This window comes from Nyctereutes procyonoides, unplaced genomic scaffold (assembly GCF_905146905.1).
Source record: "Nyctereutes procyonoides isolate TBG_1078 unplaced genomic scaffold, NYPRO_anot_genome, whole genome shotgun sequence".
Lineage (NCBI taxonomy): Eukaryota > Metazoa > Chordata > Mammalia > Carnivora > Canidae > Nyctereutes > Nyctereutes procyonoides.
Genome location: NW_026575049.1, coordinates 36309134 through 36327080, shown reverse-complemented (window position 1 = coordinate 36327080; position 17947 = coordinate 36309134). Strand labels below are relative to the sequence as shown.

Below are 17947 nucleotides of genomic sequence, written 5' to 3'. Positions count from 1 at the left end.
AGGGACTCCAAAAAAGTGGACTCGTTCATACAGTATTTGTCTTCTAGTGTCTGCTTATTTCCCTTAGCATGATGTTCTCAAGGTTCATTCATGTCGTATCATGTGTCAGAATTTTCTTACTTTTTACAACTAATACTTCATTGCATGTATGTGCCCATTTTGTTTATCCCTTCCATCCTTCAATGGCTATCCGGGTTGTTTCCACCTTTTGACTATTGTGGATAATGGTACGAACATTACGATCCTGCTTTAAATTCTCTTAAATTCTCCGGGTATATATACCCAGAAGTGGGATTGCTGGATCACAGAATACTTCTATTTTCAATTTTCTGATAAACTATCATACTGTTTTCCACAGTGGCCACACCATTTTATATTCCCAGCCACAGTGCACAGGTTGCTAACTTCGGCATATTCCCACCCATACTTGTTGAGGGTAGCCATCCCAGTGGGGGTGAGCTGGTGCCTTACTGTGGTTTTGATTTGCATTTCCTAAAAGAGGAGTAGTATAAAGTATCGTTTCATATACTTGCTAGCTATTTGTTAAAAAGATTTTATTTATTCATGAGAGACAGGAGAGGCAGAGACACGGGCAGAGGGAGAAGCAGGCTCCCTGCGGGGAGCCTCACGCGGGACTGGATCCCAGGACCCGGGGCCACGCCCTGAGCGGAAGGCAGATGCTCCTCCGCTGGGCGCCCGGGGGCCGGGAGAGCGAGCCTGGCCAGGCGGTCTGGGCTCTGAGCTCCTTACGCGTACGCTCAGTCCCTGGCCGGCTTCGGGATCGGCTGCAGATGATGGGCAAAGAGAACGAGACTCGGCACGGGAAGAGCAGGCGGGGAGGAGGCTGCAGTGCTGACGGCCGCACATCCCCATCCGCCAGCCCGCGAAACCCTCCGCCCCCAGCCCGCTCGGGGCCGGCGGTGGCCGCGCGGACCAGGACCCCCCCGAGTGCACGCGCCGGCCCCACTGTCCCACAAATGCCAGGCCCGCCCACCCACACACCGGGGACAGCTCTGCAGCCCGTCGGCCGACCAAGACCAGCGGTGTCTCCGAGAAGGAAACACCCGCCCGCCTCCTGACCCCGCCGGGCGACACCGCCTCCCAGAGCCGCGGCACAGCCCCGTCGGCGCACGCCCGCCCGGAGCGCCGGCTTCCCGCGAGACCTCCCGCCCCGGCCCCGCCCGCGGCCCCGCCCCCCTACGGTGTCCGGCGCGTGCCTGGTGAGGGGACCCAGAGGGGGCGGGGCCAGACGGGGATTGGGCGGGGCCGGGGCGGGCCGGCGCCGGGGGCAGGGCCGAGGACCGGGCGGAGGTGAGGCCATGCCGGGGGAACCGGGCCAGGAGGTGAACCGGGCCGGACGTGGGCGGGGCCGGGGCGGGGCCTAGGCCGGGTTCCCGCTTTGGCGGCCCCCCCGCGCCCCCCGGAGTCGCCCTGTCCCGCGTGCGCCCCCGCGCGGCGCGCCCAGCCATTCGCGGGCGGAGGGCTGGAGGCGGGGGCGGCCTCCCCGCCCCGTGCCCGCCTCCCCGCCCCGTGGCCGCCTCCCCTTCCTCCCCGCCAGCCAGCCCGCCGCCGGCCGCAGCGCGAGGGAGGAGGCGGCGGTCGGAGCGGCCCCGGCAGCCGACGTGCGGAGGGACGACGGCCGACTGCGGAGATGCTGGGCGTGGCGGCAGGAATGACCAACAGGTAAGGGCCGGGCCCCGCCGGCCTGCGCTGCGCGCGGCACCGCCACGTCGGCGGCGGACCGACTGCCGGCCTCCCCGCCTCCCCGCCTCCCCCGCCTCCCCGCGGCCCCGGCTCCGCGCTGGGCGGGCGGCCTGCGTCCCCGCGCGCCGGCCCCAGCCCCAGCCCCTCGCGCCCCGCGGCGGCGTCTGCAGGCCCGGCCGCGCCGCCCCGCTCCCGCGCTCCCGCGGGCGCTCCGGCCGGTCTGGGGCGGGGGGCGGGGGGCGGGGGGCGGCGGTCGGAGGTCCCGCGGGGCTGGGGGCGGCCCCGACCCCTGGGCGCCCCTCCACACGTGTCTGCGGACCTGGGATCGCTGGGCACGCCCCAGCCGCGCTCAACGGCTTGTCTCAGCCCTGGAAAATAAAGGACTTTCTGCTTCTGATGCTGATGCCTGTAGGTACTTACTGGATCACAAGTGAAAACCCAGACATTTAACGTATCTTAGGAAAGAAACGGCGAATCCATGATATGTTGTTAGCAGACATAATACATTTTTACGAAAGTAGTAGTTTCCTAAACAAAAAGTAGTGCGACGAGTGGTGTTCCTTTACATTTTGCAAGTCTTTTAAATGTCTGGCATAGTAGAAGAACAACCAGAATTTCCTAAACGCTCTGCACTCTGTTGGCCGTGTGTTTTGGCTAAACTGTGAAGAAAAATCTGATCTTCCACAAATACCTCGTTGGGGATGGGGGGACTGTTTTTAAAAGCTTTTGCAGGTAATTGTGGATACCCCCAAACTGGGTAAATGGTAGTTTTCTTAGAGATTCGTTTGGATTTGGAATCTGAAGCTTTATCAGGTAGTGAACTTTTCACACTGTAACTAGATCAAAATTCTTTGGTCTGTCTTGCAGTTTGAATGGACTCGTTACCCACTGTAACATCATATGTTTGCCATTTGGAAAATGTCGTTCGTAGACTTAGGCAGCTCTTCCAAATGCTGACACGTTTCATTACACAATACTGCTAGATGATATTTGTTAACATTACCACTGGTTGCATTAGAAACGTGTTAAGTATTGAGAACCTCTCAAACTAGAGGCAGTGGGAACAAATTTTCTACCATTCTGAATTTCACTTGAAAGTTTGATTTGTGTTATTGGCAGGAAACTACTGTCAATTGCTTCCCCGCAAACTGAGGGACTCATTTTATAGGAGTTTCAAGAAACGCCTGCAAAACGAAAGTCTAAAAATGAGGGCAGCCCCGGTGGCTCAGCGCTTTAGCGCCGCCTTCAGCCCAGGGCGTGATCCTGGAGACCCTGGATCGAGTCCCACGTCGGGCTTTCTGCGTGGAGCCTGCTCCTCCCTCTGCCTGTGTCTCTGTGTCTCTATAAATGAATAAATAAAATCTTTAAAAAAAAGTCTAAAAATGATAGTTTATCATTAATAAGTAAAATGGTATGCCATGAAGAAAGCATTTGGTTCACCTCATCGCTCAGGGATGCCTGCTTTTCCTGCAGACAGCTGTCTTACTTTGGTATGCAGCAGGACTCCCTTTTCATCACAAGTAGCAAGAAGGTCAGTGGTTAAGATTTAATAACATTAATCATTTGTACCACTTCATCAAAGCTGCTTTTTCAGTTTTTGAAAAATGTATTCAATATTACATCGATAGAAAATTAAAAATATGTATGATATAAAGAATAATGATATAGTGTATATAGATATACACAGTATAGAGAATATAAACTGTTCCTTTTAAGACCCTTGAACACCTCCCAGATCTAGTGTCTGTCCTTTATCCCTACTCTTCCCATCCTGAATTTGCTGTTAGTGTGATCCTTTGATCCTTTCCTTTTTTTTTTTTTTTTTGGTATTAAGCACCTTCATGCTGTTGGATGACAATTTTCACCATCCATCCATCTCTGAAATTCTTTTCGCCTCGCAAAACCAAAACTCTATACCCATTAAACAACAACTTTCTGTTCCTCCCGCCCTGCCAGCCACTGGGTAATTCCTATTCTGTATTCTGTCTCTGATTTTGACTGTTCCAGGTACCTCACATAAATGGAATCAATCATACAGTACTTGTCTCTTTGTGATTGTCTTATTGCATTCACTTAGCACAATGTACTCAAAGTTCATGTAGTAGCATGTCAGAATTCCCTTTTTAGAGCTGAATAATATTCCATTGTATGTATATACCAGTCATTTTTTTTTTTAATCTATTCATCCTTTGATGGTTACTTGGGTTGCTTCTGTGTTTAAGCTACTGTAAGCTACTGTGAATAATTCTGCTATGAACATGACTATGCATTCTTTAATTGAAATTTTTGATAGATTCACCTGCAGGTATAAGAAATAATTCAGAGAGATCCAGTGTATCCTTTACCCAGCTTCCCCCAATGATAATATTTTGTAGTGTAATATCACAACCATGTTGCCGGTAGTAATAAAATCCATCAGTCTTACTCACATTTTCCAGTTTTACTTGTTGTCATCTGTGTGTGTGTATTTCTGTGTAATTTTATCACAAGTAGTTAGTGCATGTATTATCACCACAGTCAAAATATAGAATGGTGAGTTCCAGCACCACAAGGATCCCTCATGTTGCCATGTTATACCATACCCACCTGCACGTTTTCTTCCTCCCTCTTAAAGCCTGGAAACCACTCATCTGTTCAGCACTTCTAAAATTTTGTCATTTCAAAATTTATATAAGTAGAATCATACATATGTAACCTTTTGGGACCGCCTTTTTAAAAATGCAGCTTAATTCCCTGGACATGTATCTGAGTTGTACATATTGTAGTTCCTTGTCGTAGCTGAGTAGTACTCTATGCTATGAGTATGGGATAGTCTGTTTGCCAGTTGAAGGACATTTGGGCTGTTTCCAGGTTTGGGCTATTAATAATAAAGCTACCATGAATGTTGGTGGGCAGATTTTTATGTAGATACAAGTTTTCCTTTCCTTTGGATAAATGTCCAAGCGTGCAATTTTTGAGTTGTATGGTAATTTCATGTTTCACTTTCTAAGAAATTGATTAACTGTTCTAAAGTGGCTGTTCCATTTTCATCAAAGATTTTTGAAAGAGAAGTTAGCATTCTTTTCTTGCAGGTCCATGGAAGTGAAGAATTCAGTCCCACCACCAAGCTGCCAGCAGTTATACCCATCTTTGCTTTTTGTTAATCACTGAAAATGTCACTACAGTGGAAAAGGCTTACAGCAACTTTTCTGGAACTTCTTAGTATTGTTATCAAAAGAGTTTGATCTCCCAAACCTCCTGTAAAAGACTTGGAGGTACCTCCACCACCCCTATTTCCTCCAGAGTTTTGAGACCACATTTGGAGAACCACTGTTTATGACATAATCCTAAATGATGAGGGAAGTGGATATTTGGTATATTTTTAAAAGAATATATAGAAAGATTTCTCTTAAAATTTATACTAAAGGCTTTTTGTTCTGTGTGCTTTCTAGTTTGGGGGAGTTTTACTGGGATTTACTAAGACTTGAAGAACCACATTGGAAAAAGTGGTTTTCTGCCCTTAGGGATTTTCCTGACAAGATAGGCAGTGTTGTTATGAAAAGGGAAAATGTCATGGCAGTGAATGTCTTCCTAAAACTTCAGTGATCTATGCCTGTTTGTATGGGTGAGGACGTTGGGCTCTTCGTTTTTAAGAAACTAATGAAAATTAGGTGGTGGAAAGATAACCTTCAGTTCTGGTGGTTCCATGCCCTACAAGCTTAGAGAAAACAATCTGTTAGGACTGCTGTCTTCATTTTTTTTTTTTTTAGTATTTTATTTATTTATTTATTTATTCATGAGAGACAGAGAGAGAGAGAGAGAGAGGCAGAGACACAGGTAGAGGGAGAAGCAGGGTCCATGCAAGGAGCTCTATGTGGTACTCGATCCTGGGACTCCGGAATCACACCCTGAGCCAAAGGCACACGCTCAACCGCTGAGCCACCCAGGCGTCCCGCTGTCTTGCGCTTTTCATCCCTTTGACTAATTTATTTTCGAAGTGAAAGTTTGCACCCCTAAATCTCCTTCACCTCTTTTGCCCTTGCTCCCTGTCCTCCACCACCAGTTTGTTCTCTGTGTTTATGAGTCTGCTTCTGTTTTGTTTGTTCGTTTTTGGTTTTTAAATTCCATGTATTATCGTTCCCATCCCTTTCCTCTGTGGTGGCCCCTTGAACCGTCTTTTCTCTTGCCAAATATGAGTACTGCACTTGAACTTTACTTTCTTCCTAGAGAGGGCCTTTCTGCCGCTCCCCTGGGCTGAGAAACTCCCAACAGCTAAGCAGATCCTGTAATGGGAGAGCAAAGCTTTGCTCTGAGAGTCTCTATTTTTAATAGTGTTGTGTTTGTTCTTCAGATAATCATTTAGATACACCCCGGTGTAGGTCATGTTCTTAGTTAGGGTTGCACTTAAATAGAAGGCAAACATCTCAGGCCATTTGTCGATTTTACATTTCTCGTAATTACGCCTTAAGTTGTGGTTTCCCACCCACAGGAATATCATCTACATTACCTGCTGAACTGTTGTTCATGTTGTCTTCCAAAAACTTCGATTTTAAAATACTTGAGAAGCAAAGGCTGCTCTTCCTGCTGCCACACACTATGCATTCTGCCCCCATGGTGCTTTTATCCCCCTCATACCAATATCATCTTTTCTCTTATTTGATCTCATCAGACATTTCCACATTGGAGCTCACTGGCAGGAGAGGAAGAAACATTTTCCAGCATTTTTTTTTCATGTTGGAACATATTTTGGAATTTGATGAATCCACAGGGACATATAACTTAGGGGTTGGGAAGTTACAGGTAAATCAGGCTCCGAATAGTGTGTTCTGTGTGGGGTAGGAATAAGAGTGCTAGAAATTGAGTTTGAACACTGAGAGATGTGTTGGAGGTGGGAGACACCTGAAGTCTAGAGTCTTACCAGGATGTCTGAGGGACAGGTGTGATCAAGTGAGACAAAGGATTTAAAATGTTTATATGCATGCACAGTCTCTGTACAAATATGGAATCATAGTCCTGTTCTACAATTGATTTTTTTTAGGATTTTAAAAAATTGCGGTAAAATACACACAGCAAAATGTACCATCTTAATCATTTTTCAGTGTGCATTCAGTGGCATTAAGTACATTCACATTGCTGTGCAGCCATTGCCACTCTCCATCTCCAGAACTTTCTCATCATCCCAAACTGAACCTCCAGGTGATTGAACAACGTTTACTTATATTTCTGGCAATTTTTTTTTTGGTAATTATTTTTTTAACTTAATAAGCTGTCTTACAGGTTTTCCTTTGAGGCATATCTAGATCTACCATAAGTTTTTAACTTTAGGTTTAATGGCTGTATAGTAGTTCACAATACACATGTGATATGATTTATATAACTAGTCCTTGGTTGGACATTTTGGGGCCAGTTTTTTGTTATTAAGAAGTCCTATGAATATCCGTGCCAGTATTCAATAGGAGATCCCTGAGTGCAGAGTGGGTATGTGCATGGATGGTTGGGCCCATGTTCTAATCCCAGCTCTGTCCCTTCATGTCTCTATGGCCTTACCTGGTCAACCTCTTTAAGGCTAATCATCTTAATTTATAAAGTAATACCATCTTTCTCAGAGAGTTGTTGTGAGAAGTAAATATGAAGGCCAATATAAACATTTCTGAAAAATACAAATGAAACTGTTAATAATTGTTGCCCCTGGAGAGGGTGTCTAGGAATCTAAGGAGTTTAGGAATCTAGAACGAGAGGGAAATTTTCTTACTATATACCTTTTTGTACTGTTTTGATTTTTTTTTAACCACATGTGCATGTAAAATTTTTTAAAGAATCTGACATTATGCCAGAAACATAGTAGATGCTCAGTTAATGGTAACTGTAGTTGTTGGTGTAGATTTTTCCTGTCACCCTGGTTCTTTTTTCAGAGCTTACAACTTCTACTTCACTATTAATGGCACTGATACAGTCACTTGTTATTTCTACCTTTCCTTCACTCTCTATACCCACATTTTTGCTGAGTTCATACCTTAGAATTTTCTTTGAATCCGTATTTCTTTTTTTCATTCCTTTCTTCTTTTTCACCTTCATCCTGGTTATCTTTTAAGTGAATGTAATAACAATAGTAACACTGGGAAAGACAAAATTCTATGTGTGTTCCTGTTTGTCATTTAAATGTTGATAAAGAACAGATTCTTTTAAAGATGTTATGGGATTTGTGGTAGGGTTTTTGTAGCATACGCTCTCTGTTAGCATATACTGAAGAGATAGTTACAGTAACATGAAGATTAAGAATTTTTCCTAGCATTTAAAAAATGACTTCATATGTGAAAAAGTTGAAATCTACTAAACTAGTGTTTATATATACTTATTTATATAATACTTTCGTGGGTCCACTGTAGTAGTCCAGTAAGATGTTCCTTTATTTTGTAAGTCTGGAGTTGCATAGAGAGGTAATTTTTATTTACCTCTATTCAAGGCCACAAAGTGAGTTAATAGTAGGGTTAGGACTAGAGCCCGAACTTTGAAGGTAGTGTGGCGTCCTCTCTGCTGTACTATGCTAGTTTGTTCTGTTACTTCATTCAAATTGCACTGTTATAGTTTGTTACGTATATATTTTATCTTACCATCTATATTGTAAGTGCCTTGAGGGTTGAGACTTTGATATTTCTGAGCCCCATTAACATATTGGTTCTAGAAATGTCTGAATGAATTATTAAATGTTGCCTTAGAATTGTTCTATTACAAAGGTCCTGGATGTCACTCTCTTTCAAGTGGATTCCTTTTGGGAAATGTGTTCTTGGGGGCATGGTATTTGTAGGCACACATGATGGTGATTGTGTTTCTTCATTCCCAGAGACTTGGGGCTTCTTGTCCACCACCCTTGTCCACTTTCCCCACATGGCACCGTCTGAGAGATTCCTTCCTATGGCAGACTTCTTTACCACCTGCTAAACAGATTGTAAATTATTTCTCATTGGCAAATGTTGGAGTTGTTCGTTTTGTTTTTGTGTGTTTGTTTTTTATTTTAAAGTTGGGCACATTGCTATCCCATATGGAATCTGCTTTACCAATATAGCATGGAAGAGAGGGTGGGTAATTGCTGCCTCTGCCACAGCTTGTTGCCCTCCTTCTCAATGCAGTAGATTCCACAGATTTTTAATGTAAAATTTTTTTTCAAAGATTTTATTTATTGGGACGCCTGGGTGGCTCAGCAGTTGAGCGTCTGCCTTTGGCTCAGGGTGTGATTCCCCCATCTGGGATCAAGTCCCATATTGGGCTTCCGGTAGGGAACCTGCTTCTCCCTCTGCCTGTGTCTCTGCCTTTCTCTGTCTCTCATCGTAAAAAAAAAAAGATTTTATTTATTTATTTGAGAGAGACAGAGACAGCGAGAGAGAGCATAAGCAGGGAGGAGAGAGAGAAGCAGGCTGCCCCCTGAGCAGGGAGCCCAACATCGGGCTTGATCCCAGGAATCTGGGATCACAACCCGAACTTAAGGTAGATGCTTCACCTCCTAAGCTACCCAGATGCCTCTACACAGATTTTTTAATGTGCAGGGCACAGTGCAGGTGCAACTGTAATGACCAAAAAGGCAGATAAAACGGGTCCCAGATCATCTAGGTATCTGTTTGCCTCTACTACCATTCATGTTGGCTCCAGATTTTCCTAAAGTACCACTTCAGTCACATTACTCCATTTTTCAAAATGTTAACAGGACTTCTTACTGCCTATCAAATAAAGTCCATAGCCTAGAGCCTAAAGTTGAAGGCTCTTTGTGCTCTGGCCCCGCCTGTCTGGATGGCTTTGTCACACACAGTTCCCTTTGTGTTGCCGTTAAACTCTTACCTATTTGCCATTTTCTGAAAACCTTTGGTGTTTCCTGTTTCTGTGTCTTTGCTCATGCTATTCTTTTGGGCCAGAAAATCATCTTCTCCTGTATCTTCTTGGCACTTGTGGCAGAACTGCCACTTCTCCCATGAAATAACACATTTCTGGAACTTTATCCAGCCCTCCTTGTGTGCTTAGGGAGTTAGGGATTTGGAGCTTGTATCTGCTCTCCCAAAGCATTTTCACTTTTTTTTTTTTTTTTGGTAGTTATGAGCTTCTGTTTTATGTCATAGTTGTTTGTGTATATGTCTAATCTTTTCGGCCAAATTGTAATCTCTGAAACTAAGGGAACGTCTTAATCAAAATTCATTAAATGTCCAAAGAAAAACAAACTAGATTTAAATGAACTGTATTTCTCCTTTTATTCCTTCATTTGTTCATGAATTGAAAAGGTCAGAGCTGATTCTGCTTAGTGCCTGTGACATTGTTTGAATAAAGTCACCAAACTGAGTAAGGCAAGATAACTTTCACATTTGGTTTAACTTAACAGTGTAATGTATACTAGTGGCAGAGACCCAGCACCCGCGGAACATTAGGAAGAGATTCAAATGCTGTTTAGTCATCCTTGTTTAGGTTATTTCATCCATTGCCAGGCCACTCTTTGAAAGCTTTCTTAGTGATAACTGCCTTTATTAATTACCTACTTGACAAAAGGTCCTTTAAAGGTATTAAACATCTGCATAACAGATCTTACCTTCACAGCCACACCATGAAGTAGTGTGTTTAATGCCCATTTTACAGATGAGGGAACTAAGTTTAAAGAGGTAAAGAACTCACCAAGTCACACATTAGTGACAGCGCTGGCATTCACACTGTCTGTACCCACAGAGGCATGTGTCTCTTCCATTCATTTCATTGTTCAGTAGGTCAGAGCTCTCTAGTTCTTTGCCGTGATTTCAAGACTTTCTCTTACCTTAGCATGCCAACTAGCCTATCCAGTTTTATTCCCCACTACTCTTTCTTTACATCATCTTATTGCCAGCCATACCACAGTATTTATTTCTGAACTTGGTTTTCCTTTTTTGTGGGGTAGAGGGTTCTAAATCTTGTGCCCAAGGCCCAGCTTAAACTCTTTTGTCTTGAAGATGGCTTCCCTGGCTGCTTCTACCTCTTGTTTGTTTTTTCTTTCTTGGCCTCTTAGAGAACATACTAGATAAGAAGAAGAAACTCTTTACTTAAATTTAGTGTATAGGTACTTGTGTGCAACACACAAATGTCTGCTATTTTAATTTTGAACTCTTGGCCATGCCTGCATGTACTAAAGTAGTATTTACAAATTTGGGGGCATAGTTCCAGTTCAGTGTGCATTCATTGTGTATACTGTGCTGTGGGCTCTGGAGCATATCATTATAATATAGTGAGGGATCACACTTTGTCTATCTTGTATTGTAGCTGCTTATGTACAAGTACCATAGGAAAAGTTTTTAAAAGTCTTTTAGAAGTTTAAAGGAGTAAATGATCATCTGTTACCAGATATTTTAGGTTTGTTGTTATTTATTTAAGATGTTAGGATCAGTCAGATTTGGCTGAGCTCTCCAAGGAGGCAGAGACGTATTGGTCATGGCAGTGTTCAACCAGAGGCTGGTTTATTTGTAACGTTGTAGGGGAGATTCATGAATCCAGTATAGCAGTACCCTCAGAACATGGGCTGCAGACCATCAACAGCATGGGGTTCATACTAGCTGCAGGTTATTCATACTATTCCCATACTTGTTGGGGGAAAAATATCATGAAATCTGTAGTTTAAAATTTTCTATTATGGAGAATTTTAGACATATGTGAAAAATAGACTAATGTATCCCTACATGCTACCACTCAGCCTCAGTAATTAATAACTGATGGTAAATCTTTGATTGAGGGCTAGTCAAAAATTTCTTTTTTCTTTCCTATGTCATATCATAAAGATTTTAATATATATCGTTAAAAAATAAGGGCTTTTCTAAAAAAAAATTCTAAATGTCAATACAACATCATTATCACATCTGAAAAAGATTACTAACAACTCCTTCATATCATCAACTACACAGTTAATGTTCAGCTTTCGATTTATTTCGATCATCCATTTTATTTTATAGTTTTTCTGAATTGAGATCTAAGTAAGGTTTGCATGTTTGCTAAGGTGGTAAATTTGTTAGTCTCCGTTGTTCATCAGGTCCCAGCACCATGGTTTTCTTTTTACCTTATATATTCTAATCTTAGAGTTGAAGAATCTGGCAGTCTGGACATGCCAACAGGTGCAGACCAAAAAGCCACAACCAAGGAATGCTTTCTCTAGCCAAGGACCAGGTGAGAGACAGTCTAACAAGACATAAAACATTTAGACAGTACATGTTTTACTCCAGCCAAACACCCAGGAAAAAGTGTGTTCACATCCCGCCTTATGCCAGCAAAGGCCAAGTGGGGAGCCTAGACTTGCATCCTCATCAGGCTGAAACTTGACACTCCAGCATCCCTGTCATGGTGGGGTCAGCAGAGGCCAAGTAGGGAATCAGGACTTTCATCCTCACCAGCTGGTAATTACTGCCTGTCTGCCCCCCCCACCCCCCCACCCCCGCCATTATCACAGTGTCAGTACAAACACACCCACCATTAATGAGGAGTGTATGTCTTGTGTGTCAGCAGAGGCCAGGTGAGGAACTCATACTTCTACCTCTATCTGGCAGTAATGAGGGAGCTCCCTTGTTAGAGTGATTTCAGAGAAAACCAGTTTCATAACATAATAAAAATATCCATGTTTTATTAGGAAATCATTTGTCATATCAAGAACCTCTTAAAGTGAAGGAAAAAAAAAAGCAATAAAATAGATCTCAGCACCAAGATGACAGAAACGTTAAAATTATCTGATAAAGAATTTTAAAGCAGTCATAATAAAAATGCTTCAGTGAGCAACTGTAAAGATGCTTGAAACAAATGAAGTCAAAAGCCTCAGCAAGGAAATAGAAGATAAGATATAAAGAGGATTCAAATGGAAATTCTGCTGCTGAAAAATATAATCATGAAAGTTAAAGTTCAGTGGAGGACTCAACAGTGGATAGGTTCGACTAAAGGTGGTTGAGGAAAGAATCAGTGAACTGGAAGATTAAAATAATAGAAATTACCCAGTGTGAATGAACAACAGAGAAAATAGATGGTAGGGAGACAATGTCTCAGGGACTTTTGGAACTATAACAAAAGAGCCAATATTCGTGTCATTTGAATCCTGAAAGGAGAGGGAAAGAGGATGGGGTAGAAAAATACTAGAGGAAATAATGGCTGAAAATTTCTCCAGATTAACAAGCAAACGTACCAACTCAAGAAGCTGCACAAACAGGATAAATCCAGAGAAATTCAAGCCAAGACATCATGATTACACTTCTGAAAACTAAAGATACAAAAAAACTTTGAAAGTAGCCAGAGAAAAAAAAATGACATCTTACCTTTATAGAAATATCAAACTCTTGGTTTTGGCTCAGGTCACGATTTCAGGTTCCTGGGATTGAGCCTCCGTTGGGCTCCGCACTGAGCAGGGAGCCTGCTTTTGGATTCTCTCTCTCCCTCTCCCCCCATTCGCGCTGTCACTCTCTGTCTCTAAAATAAATAAATAAATCTTTTTTAAAAAAGAAAGAATTAGAGCAGAAATCAGTGAAATTGAGAACAGGAAATGAATAGAGAAAATCAATAAAAATCAAAAGCTAGTTCTTGGAAAAGTTAAAAAAAAAAGTGATATCTTATATCTTAGCTATATCCAGGCTAAGAAAAAAAAGAGAGGACACAAATTACTAATACCAGAAATGAAAGAGGGGATATCACTATATATCCTATGGAAATTAAAATGATAATAAAGGAATATTGTGAATGACTCAATGCCCACACATTTGATAATTTACTAGAAATGGACCAATTCCTTGAAAGACACAGTCTGCCAAAACTCACACAAGAAAAAATAGATGATCTGAATAGGTCTGTATCTATTGAAAGAAATTGACTCAATAAATAATAATCTTCCAAAACAACTCCAGGCTTATATGGGTTCACTGGCCAATTCTGGCAAATAGTGTAGGAAGATTTTTTTTTTTTAAGATTTTATTAATTTATTCATGAGAGACACAGAGAGAGGCAGAGACTCAGGCAGAGGGAGTAACAGGCTCCATGCAGGGAGCCTGACGTGGGATTTGATCCCGGGTCTCCAGGATCACACCCTGGGCTGAAGGCAGCGCTAAACCGCTGAGCCACCCAGGCTGCCCAGATTTTTTTTTCTGTAGTATTTCAGGGGATAAAACTAGAAGGAATACCTCCTAACACATTCTATGAAGCTAGCACTATCCTATCACCAAACAGACAAAGACATTACAAGAAAAGGAAACTTCAGACCAGTATCTCTTGTGAACATAGATGCCAAAATTCTCAACAAAATTTTAGCTTGAGGGACACCTGGTTGGTTCAGTGGTTGAGGGTCTGCCTTCAGCTTGGGGCATGACCCTGGAGTCCTGGGATCGAGTCCCATATCGGGCTCCCTGTGTGGAGCCTGCTTCTTCTGCCTATGTCTTTGCCTCTATCTCTCTGTGTCTGTCATGAATAAATAAATAAAATCTTTAAAAAATATTAGGTTGAATCCAAAAAAGTATAAAAAGAATTATACAGCATGACCAAATGGGATTTATCCCAGGTATACAAGATTGGTTTAACATCCAGAAAACAATTTTATTCTTAATACCCAGATATTAGAAATAGCCCAGATGTCCTTCAGCAGGTAGATGTTTAAACAAAGTATAGTTCCTTTGTCTCATGAAATACTATTCAGTAATAAAAAGGAATGCCAGACTATTGATCTTTGTGACAATTTGAATGGATATTGAGATCCTTGGGGCCATTATACTTAATGAAATAAAAAAGCCAGTTTCAAAAGATCACATACTATGTGGTTCAATTTATATAGCATTTTCTTTTTTTTTTTTTTTTTTTTTTTTAAATATTTTTTTTAATTTTTATTTATTTATGATAGGCACACAGTGAGAGAGAGAGAGGCAGAGACACAGGCAGAGGGAGAAGCAGGCTCCATGCACCGGGAGCCCGACGTGGGACTCGATCCAGGGTCTCCAGGATCGCGCCCTGGGCCAAAGGCAGGCGCCAAACCACTGCGCCACCCAGGGATCCCTATATAGCATTTTCTAAATGACAGAATTCTAGAGATGGGAAACATATTAGTGGTGGCCAGTGGTGAAGAGGAGATAGGGATGGGGACAGAGTTTGGAGAGGAGTAGAGTATGGATACGAAAGGGCAACATGGGGATCCTTATGGTGATAGAAGTTTCATGGTTGTGATGTTAGTGTGCTACATTTTTATAAGATGTTACCATTTGAAAAAACTGGGTAAAGTGTACACAAGATATCTTTGCATTATTTCTTAGAACTGCATGTGAATCTACAATGACCTTAAAACATTTTTAAAAATACATGTTCACCTAAATGGGCAACAGTTATCATTTTTCCACCTGTTCCCCATTGGAACTTCTATAGACTTATTATACTGCTATAGTTTTCTCAGACAACAACTATTCTTAAGTTTCACTAAAATTCTCTAAGAGTAAAATGGAGAGTCAATTAGGGTAGGGAAAATAAATGTTTCTAGGACACCTGAATTAAATTACTGTGCTGTTCATTTCCTGTCTTGTTTACCAAAAGCAGAGGGATATAGGGAATTGAAGCAGTTATCTGGGTAATCCAAACTCCCTGGGTTGGACCCTCATGTCTCCAAAGGGAATGGCTGAAAGATCTTTTTTAAAGAACACTTTAGATCTCAGATTTCTCAGTCTCTGTCAGAAACACATGTGTGCACCTGCACTCTCTATCAAATAAATAAATAAAATCTTTAAAATATATACACACACACATTTTGAATAAAGCTTTCTTCCTCACCCTTTGGATTACAAGTGGCAGTTAGACTCTGACTTCATCACACAACCGGTGTACTTTCCAGTGGTTGTGAGGATGAACTTGAAGTTGCTGGGAAGTAGATCAGTCGTAGTCCTGGGTGGTAGACAGCCTGACAGGACCATTGGAAATTGCCAGCATCCTGCGTGTCACTGAAGGTCACTGGGGGAGACGTGGAATTTGGCGAGCCTGAGGATGTCTGTCTTTGTCAAACCATTAGGGCGTGGCAGTGAGAGAATCTTCAGAACAGGTTAGCTTGCCAACTGCTGCTGGCTCCAGGGCCGGAGGGATGCCCTCTGAGGTAGTGGTTCAGGTTGTGGTCCTGGGCTCTCAGAGACAGAAACAGTCAGATAAATCAGATGAAAACAGAAGTAGTCAGATAAAAATGACATGAGTGTAGTCTGTAATTGAAGAAGGGACCTTTGGCATTTTGACTTAGGCCTCTACCCAGCTAACACATATAAATACAGGTTAAAATTTGGCCAGATTCCTCAAACTTGACTTGAATGCCACTGTCTCTAATGGGAAAGTTGAGAACAAGATAAATATTCATTCACTACTTTCACATTTTCTCATTTAGAGAGCGTGTTGGAAAATGATGTCCAGAATATCACAGTTTCTGGTCATTGCCCACATTAAAATACATTGACCGATTCCCTTGGGTTCTAGTGAATGGCTGTCAGAATAGGTCTTTCTTTGGAAAACAATGTAGATTTTGTCACAGCGAAGCATGTTTTAGGGAATATGGTGTAGTTCTTTTTAGAAACTCGAAATGAAGTAATTCATCCATCAAATGAGCAGCCTTTTGTTTTAGGAGTGTGGGTAGTGATATTTTTATAATAGTCACGAATCCTTTGTAAACATGGCTAGAGACTAGTTTTGTGTTTTAAAATTAGTCCAAGAAAGTAAGAGCTTTGTGACTAGCCCCATGACATCTGGAAGCCCATTTCAGGTGGTTGAATATATTTACAAGACTGAGAATAATGATGAAAACACTGTGTTTAAAAATATCTTGAAGGTATATGTATAGGACATAGGCTCTTTGTTTTATGAGATGAACCAGATTTACAATGTTGTAACTTTGAAGTGGATGGAAGGCTAATGTCTGAAATAATAATTTCATGGCATTTCTAGACCTAATGTGTTCTCTCTCTCTCTCTCTTTTTTTTTTTTTTTTCAATGCTGGCTAAGTCACATCTCAGGGCTTTTTTTTTTTTTTTTTTCTGTCTTTTGGGCATTTGCCAGATTTGTACAAAGCATGAAACATCTGCAGACATCTGCTTAAGGCAATTTCTTAATGCTTTCTAATAGAATGTTTTAATCATGAGTACTACTACTTTACTTTTGCTACTCTATTTTAGACCTGGGTTTTCCAGGACTTTCAGGTGCTTTCCCTTTGGGAATGTTACTAATGATGACAAAAGACATTGGTGAAGTATAAAAAGTGATGCTTAGGGATCCCTGGGTGGCGCAGCGGTTTGGTGCCTGCCTTTGGCCCGGGGCACGATTCTGGAGACCCCGGATCGAATCCCACGTCGGGCTCCCGGTGCATGGAGCCTGCTTCTCCCTCTGCCTATGTCTCTGCCTCTTTCTCTCTCTCTGTGTGTGACTATCATAAAATAAATAAAAATTAAAAAAAAAGTGATGCTTAATTTTAATATATAGCTCTGTTTTGAATTTAACAAAAAGATAAAAGTTTGATTCCTCAAAATTTCAGAGGTCTTTTTTTTCCCCACAAAGGTCAGTTTGGGACCGTGAGACCAGACTTAAAAAGAAGAGTTTTCTGAGCTTGAGCCCTTTTGATTTTTAAAATAAACACCCACATCTTTCTGGTAATGTATTTGGTCATTTAGAGTGCTTTCTATGAAGGAAGTTGTGGTGATAGGTTCTGGAATGTGAAGCCTGCAGAGGCTGATTTAAGAGGGTGATGGGAACTCCAAGGATACAGTGCTTGGGAACTTTTTAGAGATGAAATTTTCTTATGCTCAGTTAGTGTTAATCATGCTTTCCAGGAGGAAGCAAAATGAAGCATTGCTAGAGATTAGCTGAGCAAATGGAATGAAAGTCGAAATATGAGATTTTTTTTTTAGGTATATTTTGATAAAGAGGTTAAGTTCTAAGAATGTATCATTATCTTACAAAAAGCTACTTATGATTTTTGGGATGCCTGTGTATTCCAAGCTCATATAACAAGGCATAGCACATAATAGTCACTCAGTAAATACTTGTCAAGTGAATGAATAATAATGCTGTATATTTTATTTGGTTAGTGAAGTATATTTATTTAAATATTGCAGAAAATAATATGTGAGTAAATGCTAATAAATTAATACCATCCAGGAGGCATTAAATTACACTTGAAGCTTTACTTCAGCTTTTCATAATTGTAGTAATACTGCGTAAGTACAAGTATTTGTGCAATACTACGCACAAATTGCTTTCCTTCCTTAGACTTAGTGCAGGAATAGTTATTTGATATAGG

General features: G+C 41.8%; 1 protein-coding gene across 2 annotated transcripts in view; it reads left to right on the top strand.

Moving 5' to 3' along the window:
• The first annotated feature begins 1556 nt into the window (after positions 1 to 1556).
• LIMS1 (LIM zinc finger domain containing 1) overlaps positions 1557 to 17947 on the top strand; it is a 149237-nt gene continuing 132846 nt past the window's right edge. The window contains exon 1 of one of the 2 annotated variants that reach the window (XM_055328728.1): positions 1557 to 1683. In XM_055328728.1, the coding sequence (XP_055184703.1) occupies positions 1652 to 1683 (32 nt within the window). In that variant the 5' untranslated portion in view covers positions 1557 to 1651. Of the gene's footprint in view, positions 1684 to 2072; positions 2113 to 17947 lie in introns of those variants that run through there. The other variant, XM_055328730.1, reaches the window with a different exon arrangement.